Source organism: Trachypithecus francoisi, unplaced genomic scaffold, assembly GCF_009764315.1.
Source record: "Trachypithecus francoisi isolate TF-2019V2 unplaced genomic scaffold, Tfra_2.0 Lachesis_group15, whole genome shotgun sequence".
Lineage (NCBI taxonomy): Eukaryota > Metazoa > Chordata > Mammalia > Primates > Cercopithecidae > Trachypithecus > Trachypithecus francoisi.
The window spans coordinates 87,656,259-87,668,548 of NW_022681460.1; the positions used below are offsets into that span (position 1 = coordinate 87,656,259).

General features: G+C 37.4%; 1 protein-coding gene across 4 annotated transcripts in view; it reads right to left on the reverse strand.

Annotated features, from left to right (window-relative positions):
• Window positions 1-12,290, reverse strand: part of LAMA2 (laminin subunit alpha 2) — a 622,674-nt gene that overhangs the window by 134,188 nt on the left and 476,196 nt on the right. For all 4 annotated transcript variants that reach the window (XM_033235504.1, XM_033235503.1, XM_033235507.1 and 1 more), the window contains 2 exons: window positions 7,575-7,686; window positions 243-405 (listed from right to left, as the gene is read on the reverse strand). In XM_033235504.1, the coding sequence (XP_033091395.1) occupies window positions 243-405; window positions 7,575-7,686 (275 nt within the window). The remainder of the gene's footprint in view (window positions 1-242; window positions 406-7,574; window positions 7,687-12,290) is intronic.

Consider the following 12,290-nt stretch of genomic DNA (forward strand, 5'->3'; position numbering starts at 1 on the left):
GGCAAGAACATGCTTTTGCTTCATTTTAGAACAATGGTAAAGTATAATTAAATAAGTAAATGAATAAATAATGATTTATTGATAGATAGTTAGATAGACAGATAACAGATAACATAGCAAACATCTCCAGGCTGGAAAAACAAAGCATCTTTTATTTATACATATGATAAACATTTAGAAAACTGTAAATTATCTGGAAATCTCAGTGTGTCAAATGAAAAAATAATAACTCATCTACTCACACCAACTCGTCTTCAGCAATTTCCTTTTGTGTCTCTAGATTTCTCCTCCTCAGTTCTTTAATCATCTGGTCAATCTCTTTCTGAAGCGCTTCCAAATTTCTCTCAAAGGCCTCGTCTCGAGTTCCTAGAGTTTCATTTAGTTTTATAGCTTTTTCATTTACAGCTGCAGGGGGTAAAACAAATTTTGTAAATTAGTAAACAAAAATGCCACATGAAAACATGATATTCAGCATCTGCTGGGTACCACTACCTCCAAATGAAGAATATTTTCCCGTGAGTGTTCCTGTTGGGAAACACAGAGGCAGTTAAGACAACAATCAGTAACAGGGAAATGTAATATATTTCTCAGTATTTTATTTCTTTTGGGTGTTATAGCAATTAAAACCTGGTGTTTCTAACGTCAAAAGAAAGAAAGAATTACAAATAAAGAAGTAGGTCAAAGCATAGAATTGGTAAGAGCTCTAAAAAAAACCGGTGACCTGTAGCATAACACATGGAGGCTGGAAACACAAGCTCTGCATTGCTGATAAGATAGTCACAGCAGTGCTATCAGTCAGTTTAAAAATACCGAGTATGGAAATACATTCAGTGATGAGATCTCTGAAAATGAACCTGCTCTTTTATTTCCACATAGTTCTCCTGTGTTCATTTTTTAAAGGAGTGAAGAAAGAAGCACTCTGGTCTAGGCTTATAACCCTTCTAGGAGAACGGTTATAAATTAGGCTTCAACGACACCTTCCAGCCATAGCATCCTTCACAAGGGTCTGTGTTTATTATGCATTAAATGGGGTTTCAAACTGTGCTCCTTGGAATCGTAGGATTCTCCAGGTGCTTCAGGTTTTCTACAAATGATGTCTATTCTGCCAAGAATCTGCTTTATAGGTTGGTGTTCTGGGCAAGATTTCATTTGAAAAAAGAATTTTATGTCAAATAAAAGTTTAAAATGGTGAATTGAAACATTTACACAGTTATATTATTAGTTTTATACTAAAGTTTCCTGGAGTGTGTTCTAGAGGACATTTTTTTTAGTGAGTTTAAGAGAGATGTTTTCTCAAACTCTTTTGTCAGCCGAATACTTATTTCTACAATATTACCTTTGAAAACTTCTAGAATGAGGGGTCTGGGTTGGCCAAGAGGCATTTTCTACCATTCAAGGGTGTATCTGAAGATCTCCTTATGACATAGAGAATCCTGAAAATTAATTTCTTTTCTTGGAGAGAATTTTGCACTGGGCAGAGCTCCTGAAACAGTTGCACATAGGCAGGACAAGCAGAGCAGGCAGAGGGTATGTGAGAAGGTGGGTCAGTACAGTGGTTCTAAAATGTGGTCCCCAACAAGCAGCAGCAGCATCACCACCTTGGAGTCCATTAGAAATGCAGATTCTCAGGCCCTACCACAAACCTACGGACTCAGAAATTCTGGGGGTGAGGACCAGCAATCAGGGCTTTAACTGACATAATTTGTACTCACTTTTTAAGATGAAGATATTAATAAATGCCACTTCCCAACCTGCTAAAGCTGCATGTTTTTTCTTTGTTAAATGTGTGTGTGTGTGTGTGTGTATACATCAGCTTTCATAAGAGATATCTTTTGAAATTTGATCTAATTTAGGTTCTGGGCCTAGGCAGTATAGAGGAAGGGACAAATGAGAGATAGAATCTCACTGTTTCTCTTGTGCTCTAGTCTCAAAGCTAAACTTCTACAGAGAAGAATCTGGTGGAAAAAGAATGACATCAGATAGAGAAAGGGAAAAGGCAAATATGGCTGTATCTTTTGGATGGCATACATAATTTCTTTAAATTAAAGCCATCTGTAAATAAGTAGAAGAAATCATTAAGGTACACAAAAATGGCTTTAGCAAAATGATCATGTATTAAGAAAGCAAGCTTTGTTACATAGGTATACATGTGCCATGGTGGTTTGCTGCACCTGTGAACCTGTCATCCAGGTTTTTTCGTTTGTTTGTTTTTTGTTTTTTGTTTTTTTTGATATGGAGTCTTGCCCTGTCATCCAGGCTGGAGCGCATTGGCACAATCTCCGCTCACTGCGACCTCCACCTCCCGGGTTCAAGCCATTCTACTGTCTCAGCCTCCTGAGCAGCTGGAATTACAGCGCATGCCACCGCACCCAGCTGATTTTTGTATTTTAGTAGAGATGGGGCTTTGCCATGTTGGCTAAGCTGGTCTTGAATGCCTGACCTCAGGTTATCTGCCCACCTCGACCTCTCAAAGTGCTGGGATTACAGGAGTGAGCCACGGCGCCCAGCCCATCATCTAGGTTTTAAGCCCCTCATACTTTAGCTATTTGTCCTAATGCTCTCTCTTTCCTCTCCCCTCAACCCCCAAAAGGCTCCAGTGTGTGTTGTTCCCCTCGCTGTCCATGTGTTCTCACTGTTCAACTTCCACTTATGAGTAAGAACATGTGGTGTTTGGTTTTCCATTCCTATGTTAATTTGCTGAGGATGCTGAAGCTTTCAGCTTTATCCATATCCCTGCAAAGGACATAATATCATTCTTTTTTATAGCTGCATAGTATTCCATGGTGTATATGTACCACATTTTCTTTACTCAGTCTATCATTGATGGGCATTTGGGTTGGTTCCATCTCTTTGCATAAATAGTGCTGCAATAAACATACATGTGCCTGTGCCTTTATAGTAGAATGATTTATATTCCTTTGGGTATATACCCAGTTATGGGGTTGCTGGGTCAAATGGTATTTCTGATTCTGGATCCTTGAAGAATCGCCACACTGCCTTCTACAATGGTTAAACTAATTTACATTCCCACGAACAGTGTAAAAGGGTTCCTATTTCTCCACAGCCTCGCCAGCATCTGTTGTTTCCTGACTTTTTAATAATTGCCATTCTGACTCGTGTCAGATGTTATCTTATTGTGGTTTTGACTTGCATTTCTCTAATGATCAGTGATGATGAGCTTTTTTCATATGTTTGTGGCTGCATAAATGTCTTCTTTTGATGGGTTTATAAGTGCAGCAAACCACCATGGTACAGGTATGCCTATGTAACAAACCTGAACATTCTATGCATGCATCCCAGAACTTAAAGTAAAAAGGAAAATAAAAACATGAGGAAAAAAAAAGAAAAACATCAAAACATGTAACATATACTCCATAAAGTTTCTAAAAGGCATCACTGTGCAACTCAGTCATGAGGTTGTTGTTTTTTTGTTTCCGGTTGGATATTATCAATTGTTGCAATTACTATTATTGAAATAGTCCCAAAAGATGGCAACGTGATTAAGACCAAAAGAACAAACATTTTAGCAAATATATTGGCTGCTTACGGAATAAACTGCTATTGGCTGCATGGAATAAACTGCTATTCCATGGCCAACTTTTTGTTGCAACCCATGTTATGTAAAAAAAAATGCAAGCTCCCCAAAATGGACATGGTCCTTCAGTATCTTTTTGGATTAAATGATAGCATCTTTCAAATGGATATTTGGTATGTGTGCTACTTTATCTTCATTATGAAAAACAAATTTTAGATATGGGTTTTGGAGAAAAATATGGCCTCATTGGGACACAAATAAATTATATATGGCCCATTAAAACTTTTCAGTTTAATTCAGATAACACTTATTTATCATTAGTGTTTTAAAGTTTTACAGTTATTTTCCAGATTATTTCACTGTGCTTTACTTACCCTCATTTAACATTCTTTTTGTATGGTCAACTGTCCAGTTTAATTTTTATTTCCATTATTTTTCTACTGAAAGTTAAATTTAAAAATGCTGTCATTTTCCATTTCTCTCATAGGCATCTATCAAGTGCTAGGCAATATGATTTTCTTAGAAATCACCGCTCCCCCCCACTCCGGCCAAAAAAGGAAAGGAAGCATTATTTTAATAGGAGAAGTTTAATTGTTTCATGCTTTATAGACATATATAAACATACATTTTTATGTTTATATACATATATATAGTTCCAGATCCTATGTATAAATAGGATCTGGGACTTATCTGAGCATTCTTACAGATGAATGTGTTTTTCGTTTCTTATTCAAAAGTATGCATTATCACTTCAATATATTTTCTTTCCCATAGTATTGAAAATGATTGTAAAATATATATCTTTGTGATTTACTTATTTATTTCCAACTTAATTCAAAGGAGGATTTAGGTAATTTTAAAAAATCTTAATATCAGATAAAATTAAAATAAAGGGAAATAGTGCTACAGGCAAAAAAAAAAAAAAAAAACTGTAAATTAGGAAAAGAATTAGTAGACAGAAAATCACGCCATAACGTTCCATGCAGTGCATCCTAAGTCCACTTCTAAGCATCTTAGTAGCCTATGTGTAGCAGGGAATACAAAGAGGATTCTTAAGAGGTATACAGTATCTATAATATAAGTAAAATTCCTCAGGAGAAGCAAAATTGTTTTCATACTAAGTCTGAAAAAAAAAAGATCCTCTGAAGGGTAAACTTACTAAGAATAGAAATACTCTGATGTGAGAAACAGGAAGGAAAGGTGTCTATCATTGATTAAGTCCTATTGTATATCAGGAAATAAACACTAATGGGTTTACCTATGTCCACTCATTAATTCTAATAATGCATGAAAAAACAGAGTTTATTTATGAACTAATCAGGAGTCATAGCACAGTAGATATTATAAAATTATAGTGAGATAAGAATGCCTTAGATGAACAGAAGTTGATTATCTATGAAGAGGTCATGACTTATAATGAAAGATAGGATGAATAGTACATCTATCCAAACATAAAGCTGAAACAGATAAATGTCAGGCTGAAGCATCTGCTTTTCCCACAGCAATTTATTACAACTAACAAAAATGTAAAAGTACTGATGGTTATCCCTCATATTATAGTTTCGAGAGTGAAAAAAAAGAGGTGTGGATATGTTGTATAACCTACTTAAAGCCTTTGGTTAGTGCTTCCTTCCCTCCCTCCCTTTCTTATTTCTCCCTTCCTTCCTTCCTTCCTTCCTTCCTTCCTTCCTTCCTTCCTTCCTTCTTCCTTCCTTCCTTCTTTCCATTTCCTTTCTTCCTTCCTCCCTCCCTGCTTTACTGCCTTCCTTCCTTCCTTTTTTCCTCCCTCTCCTCCCTTCCTCTTTCCTTCCTTCCTTCTTTCCATTTCCTTTCTTCCTTCCTCCCTCGTTTCCCTTCCTTCTTTCCTCTCTCCCTTCCCCCTTCCTTCTGCCCTTCTTTCCTTCTGCCCTTCCTTTCTTCCTTCCTCCCTCCCTGCTTTACTGCCTTCCTTCCTTCCTCCTTCCTTCCTTCGTTCCTTCCTTACTCCCTTCTTTCCTCCTTCCTTTCCTTCCTTCCTCCTTCCCTCCTTCCCTTCCTTCCCTTTCCTTCCCTCCTTTCTCCCTTCATCCCTCTCTTCCTTCTTTCATCCCTTCTTTCCTTTCTTCCCCCTCCCTCCCTTCTCCTCCCACCCTCTCTCCCCCCTCCCTCCTTCCCTTCCTTCCTTCCTTCCTTCCTTTTTTCCTCCCTCTCCTCCCTTCCTTCCCTCCTCTCCCTTCCTTCCCTCCTCTCCATTCCTTCCTTCCCCTCCCTTCCTTCCCTCCCCTCTCTTCCCTCCCCCACCTTCTCTTTTTTTCCCCCTTAAACTGCCAAGCTTTGTATTACATCTCAATGAACATTTAGTGTTGCTCTGGTGCAATTTAAATTTGAGCTTTCATTCAATTTTAACAGTTGGATTAATTCTGCCAAACAGTGCCTGCAGGCAAAAGTGAATAGTGTTCTTATTTCCCTAAAGTATAGCTGTCCCACATGGCACTTTACATAAATTAGAAATGGGTGCCCTATCTGGACAGACACAATCAGACCACCTGATCTATGCATAATTTAGGAAATCAGCGACACCTTTGGTGGGTAATCCCTTCTCTGGTGTATAGACTTGGGATTTGGGGTGGTGAGCAAGCCTGGGATAAATGTCATCTCCACTTTCCCCCCATGTTGGTTCACTAATTGTACAAACAGTACCCAGAGGCCCTAGACACCCAGAAGAAGAAAATATTCATATTGACCATTCATGCATAACCATGCATGGTCATTCATATTGATTCATGCATAATCATGAATATGCATCTGTGTTTGGTGGGAGACGGAGGGTTCAATCCAGAGAATAAAGTAAGCAGTTTTGATAATAGGATAGGCTCCTGGGTGTTGGGGGTTTGAAATGTCAATGGAAAGAAAAGGAAAGTTCCTGGAGCATTGACTAGGGCGTTTGGGGATCAGCTCAGAGTGAAGATGCTCTAGCTGCAGTGGGATTTGTTGTTGTTGTTTTCGGTCGGAGGAGGGCACTTCGAGTAGCATTAATGGAAAATAATACTAGGGAAAGTACAACAGCTTCATCTAGCAGAGGATAAACAGTGAGTTAACTGAGATGTTGCTGGTAGAGGTAATTTCTGTTTCAGAACCTCACACCTTTGCCTCAAATTAGCTCTCAAATTAAAACCCTGTTGCTTCTTGCAGTGGTGAATATTTGGGAGTTTGTTTCTTCTTGGCCAGTGGTGCCTAAGAATTATCAATCAGAATCTGCCTTGAAGTTGATCTCACATCCTTACTTATTGGGCTACATTAAGAAACAAAGTAACCAAAATGCATAATATTGCAGAGCAAGAAAAATGTTTTACTTCTTCAAGCAAAAAACAACAAAAACAATTTTTCCCAATTTCTAAACCTGCACGCATGTTTATTATATTTCAGCAGATACTTAAGGACTAGGTTTTTTTTGGGGGGCGAGTGCGGAGAGGCATTGTCTGCATTCTTTGAGTTTCTTAATTTGGGCTTTTGCCCAAAAATGGCTTCCACTTTCTCATTTATGTTAGTAGATGGCAAGAACTAACTCCTAGAGCATTGTGAGCTAAATGCATCAGAGCTTCTCATAAAGTAACACATTCAAATCCCAAGCAACAGATGTTCATTAAAAACCAGTCCCCGGTATTTGAAAAGCCATTTTGAGAAACTGAAGTGCTGCTTTAACGTATCAAGTGGAATGATGACATTAGCTTTCTTAAAAATGAAAAACATTTTAAATACTTTCAAATAAAAACAAAAGTTGCCTGTTCTTACCTAATCATAATAGCCATGTTTCAAGAACTGACTGCTATTCTGCCCTCATTGTCATTAATTCACTGATTACTGTCGCTAATTTTACACTGTAGGTCACAGGTTCTCAGCAGATAATACCCTTGAATATCTTAACCACACTACTTTTTGAAACTCAACCTTTGGTTTTACAGATGTCACTTATAGCAAGAGAAATTCTAGTCCTGTGTCATTCCTTTCTGCATTTTTCTGTTGGGAGAAATGATGATTAAAACATGATTCTTTCTAATACCTTCTGCATCCCGGGCAAGCTCCTTAATGAATTCTCCCAGGGCCTTTGCTCTTGTGTTGGTCCTCTCAGCATCCTGTCCGGTCTGCTCGCCATCTGCTGTCACTTTGGTAGCCTAATGATCCAAATTCAGGAAAAGCATAATTAATAGAGACGATGAAGCTACAGCTAGAGAAGCTCCCACTGGCTGCATTTTCTTTCAAATATTACTTTGAGCCAAAGGCAATCAATGAATTATTGATCAGATGTATTGGAAATGACACCCCGTGCTCAAGTATACAATTAAACTTTATTACTTCTTCCATTAAATGGAAATCAGAGAGCTGTATTTGGTCTTTTTAAAAACCTTGTTATATGCTATGGCACAGAAGAAGCGATAAAGCACAATTATTTTTGAAATATCTTTAAGGTACAGTTGCCAAAAGTCTTTAATGGAATCTTCAGCCTCCACATGTTGCAGTCTTGTCCATATTTTATTTACTGAAAAAGTGTGTGGAGTGCAGCAGTGATCTCTTGAGAGATGAACAGGCTGTCTGCCTCAATAAGCTTGATCCTATAGATTTGTTTTAGATCAATATGTTAATTAAAGAAACAAAGAGGGGGAAATGCTTAGCTACTCAGTAGTAAATGTCTGTTTTGTAACACATCAAAGATGCCAATAAAACGTTAAGGGAGAATAAATGCTAGCTTTTTCCATATGATAGCACCAGAAATATGGTTGTTAATCACAGAATCATGCAACACTGTCAGCAAAGTAAAACAGAACCCCAAAACAGCCACACCTCCCAAAGACTATTCTCAAGCACATTCACCTCTATTCACATTTAAAATATCATTTGACACACTGGAATGCATTTAATGTGTTCACGGTTAGAATATACCATATCTAGTCAAACAAAAAAGGTGTGTGTGTATAACATTGTTTCTTTAAAAATTACAAGGTTTAGAGTATCCTGAAAGGTTTACACTTTATTTTCCTATGTGTATACATATGCCAATATATAAGCCTTCTTCTCTTTTACTAAAAAGATATGGATAGTCTAACTACAGATAATGAATTAGAGAATCACAAACTGTCTCAATATAATTTTGAATAAGGTCCAAGTTGGCAGCATATTAATAGTCTACAATCTTATACCAGAGTGCTTGCATACTAGGCATGGCCAGAGAATTAATTTTTAAAATATACATAAGTGGATTTTAAATAGAATTAAATGTCTGGCCAGCACAGAACATGATAAAAGATGCTAGAGGAATTGTACTGCATTTTGTGATTTCCCAAGGGCAGCAAGAGGTTTAACTTATGAAAGTTTTCAAGGTTTTGCATAAATGAAGGAATATAAAGTCCAACTATTATCACCTAACCTCTTAACCTGCAAGTGTTAACATCACAAATAAAAGGATGAAAGGGTAAGAATCCATTGGAATTTTCTGTATAATTTGCAGTACATATACACAATAATTTGGAGAGTATTAACCAATGTATTATAATGCTCTGGATTTATTCTTCTAAAATTTTCACTGTTAGATTTAAAACTTTTTTTGGAACAAACTGTGCATCCAATCCCTAGGTTATTCAAATCCTTGCTTTTGTGGTGAGTGTTGCAATTATGTTCCATTAATTTCCTTAAACTTCGTTTCCTGCACGTGTTTGCACTCAAAGATCTGATGGGTCAAATAATTTTTTACACACAGACACATACATAAACACATTCCCATACACACATATACTCATCCATAATTTTTTAAACATTACTTTTGAATCACTAACTAAGGTCAACAGCTTGGCAGTGAGCCGAGATCGTGCCACTGCACTCCAGCTTGGTGACAGAGCAAGCCTCTGTTTCAAAAAAAAAAAAAAAAAAGATGTTGGTAGTCTAAACTGCTTTGGATATTTTTCCAGTCTAGACTTGACTGGACTTTATGGTACCACTCCTACTTTCACATATTACCGAACACCATAATAAGGAACTTGATCTACATTTTGGTCATCTTCCAGTATCTTACCTTAAGAATTAATGTATCATTAGATCCCATTTGTCAATTTTGGCTTTTGTGGCCATTGCTTTTGGTGTTTTAGACATGAAGTCCTTGCCCATGCCTATGTCCTGAATGGTATTACCTAGGTTTTCTTCTAGAGTTTTTATGGTATTAGATCTAACATTTAAGTCTCTAATCCATCTTGAATTAATTTTCGTATAAGGAGTAAGGAAAGGCTCCAGTTTCAGCTTTCTGCTTATGGCTAGCCAATTTTCCCAGCACCATTTATTAAATAGGGAACTAAACTAAAGAGCTTCTGCACAGCAAAAGAAACTACCATCAGAGTGAACAGGCAACCTACAGAATGGGAGAAAATGTTTGCAATCTACTTATCTGACAAAGGGCTAATATCCAGAACCTACAAAGAACTCAAACAAATTTACAAGAAAAAAACAAACAACCCCATCAAAAAGTGGGCAAAGGATATGAACAGACATTTCTCAAAAGAAGACATTCATACAGCCAACAGACACATGAAAAAATGCTCATCATCACTGGCCATCAGAGAAATGCAAATCAAAACCACAGTGAGATACCATCTCACACCAGTTAGAATGGCAATCATTAAAAAGTCAGGAAACAACAGGTGCTGGAGAGGATGTGGAGAAATAGGAACACTTTTACACCGTTGGTGGGATTGTAAACTAGTTCAACCATTATGGAAAACAGTATGGTGATTCCTCAAGGATCTAGAACTAGAAGTACCATATGACCCAGCCATCCCATTACTGGGTATAAACCCAAAGGATTACAAATCAGGCTGCTATAAAGACACATGCACACGTGTGTTTATTGCGGCACTATTCACAATAGCAAAGACTTGGAATCAACCCAAATGTCCATCAGTGACAGACTGGATTAAGAAAATGTGGCACATATACACCATGGAATACTATGCAGCCATAAAAAAGGATGAGTTTGAGTCCTTCGTAGGGACATGGATGCAGCTGGAAACCATCATTCTCAGCAAACTATCGCAAGAACAGAAAACTAAACACCGCATGTTCTCACTCATAGGTGGGAACTGAACAATGATATCACTTGGACTCGGGAAGGGGAACATCACACACCGGGGCCTATCACGGGGAGGGGGGAGGGGGAAGGGATTGCATTGGGAGTTATACCTGATATAAATGACGAGTTGATGGGTGCTGACGAGTTGATGGGTGCAGCACACCAACATGGCACAAGTATACATATGTAACAAACCTGCACGTTATGCACATGTACCCTAGAACTTAAAGTATAATTAAAAAAAATAAAAAATAAAAAAAGAAAGATTCATTAAAAAAATAAAAAAGAATTAATGTATCAATACCACCAGTGTCTCTTATGATACAGAAAATGTACATTATAATTTAAACTTAAAATATATTCTTTTGCTTCATCAATATATTTTCTGTTACCAAAAAGTCATAATTTTGCAACAAATGGACCAATTCTTATTAACAACTCAAAGTGTCTAAATTTTAAAAAGTGAGTATATATCATGCACTGTCTCTTTTAAATTCTGGATGGTCAAGATCATATTCATTGTCTTTACTTCCTCTGGCTTGTAATCTGTTGTACAGGTTATTTCATTTATGTAGGATTGTGTAAGAGTCATCATTCACGTGCATTTTATTCTTAGTATTGATTATATGAGTACTTCAATACTAAATTGTCAACAATCCTATAAGCTCCATGATAAGAAAGAAGTTGAAAAAATTAGCACTAAGACCCTATGCAGTGAACCTCCCTGACATAGTTTTAGTATATTAAATATGCAAAACTCATCCCTTCTTAGCACCCTCTTGTATTCTGTTGTCTTTACCTAGAATGAGCTTCTCCTCAACACCTTTAGAGACTGGGTCCTTGTTACCCATTAGCTTTCAGTTTAAGGGCTTCTCCTTAGTGTGGCCATTCCCAGGGTGCTACCTAGGTTGCCACACTTCCTGCAGCAGGATGTTTCCTTCATAGCACCATGGATTTGAGAATTACTTAGTAACTGGCTCACCTATTTATTGACAACCTATCCAACCGACAGGTAAGTTCTAAGGGGGTGAGAACTGGTCTGTTTTGTTCATCATATTATATCCAGCTCCTAGTATGATACCTAACTTACAGTAAATATTCTCTAATGTTGTTATATACAGGACTAAACAACAATTTTCCTAACCAATCTTACCAACCTTATTGTCATTCTTCTTGCCTACTTTCTTTTGGAACATGCTTAAAAAAAAGATTTTGTTCACACTTTTGCTTCTTAACTCCTCTCTATTTCTCCAACATAAATCCAGCTTTTGAGATTCAATTCCGACTCCATCTTCTTAGTGAAGCCCTCCTTACCTATTCTAGCACATGCTCTCTTTTCTTAGATTTTCAAAAATAATTATTATTACCACTATTCACAACTGTAATGGGTAGTAACTTTGTTGGGTGCTTTGCCATATCTATCCAATCTCCATTAGATAGATAGATTAGAGCAGGCTAGGGCTCTGTCTCATGTTTTTTTTATTCCTCAGAGTGCCAGGCATAGTGTCTGGCAAATTGTCATGGGTCAAAGATGTTGGGTGATTGGCTGATACAATGACAGTCAAACCAACGATCCCTTGGAAGTTCTAAAGCCTAACTAATAGCACTCAAACTGACCATATGCCTGGTGCTATGCTTGCCAGCAAATGTGGTTGGCTGGGCAGT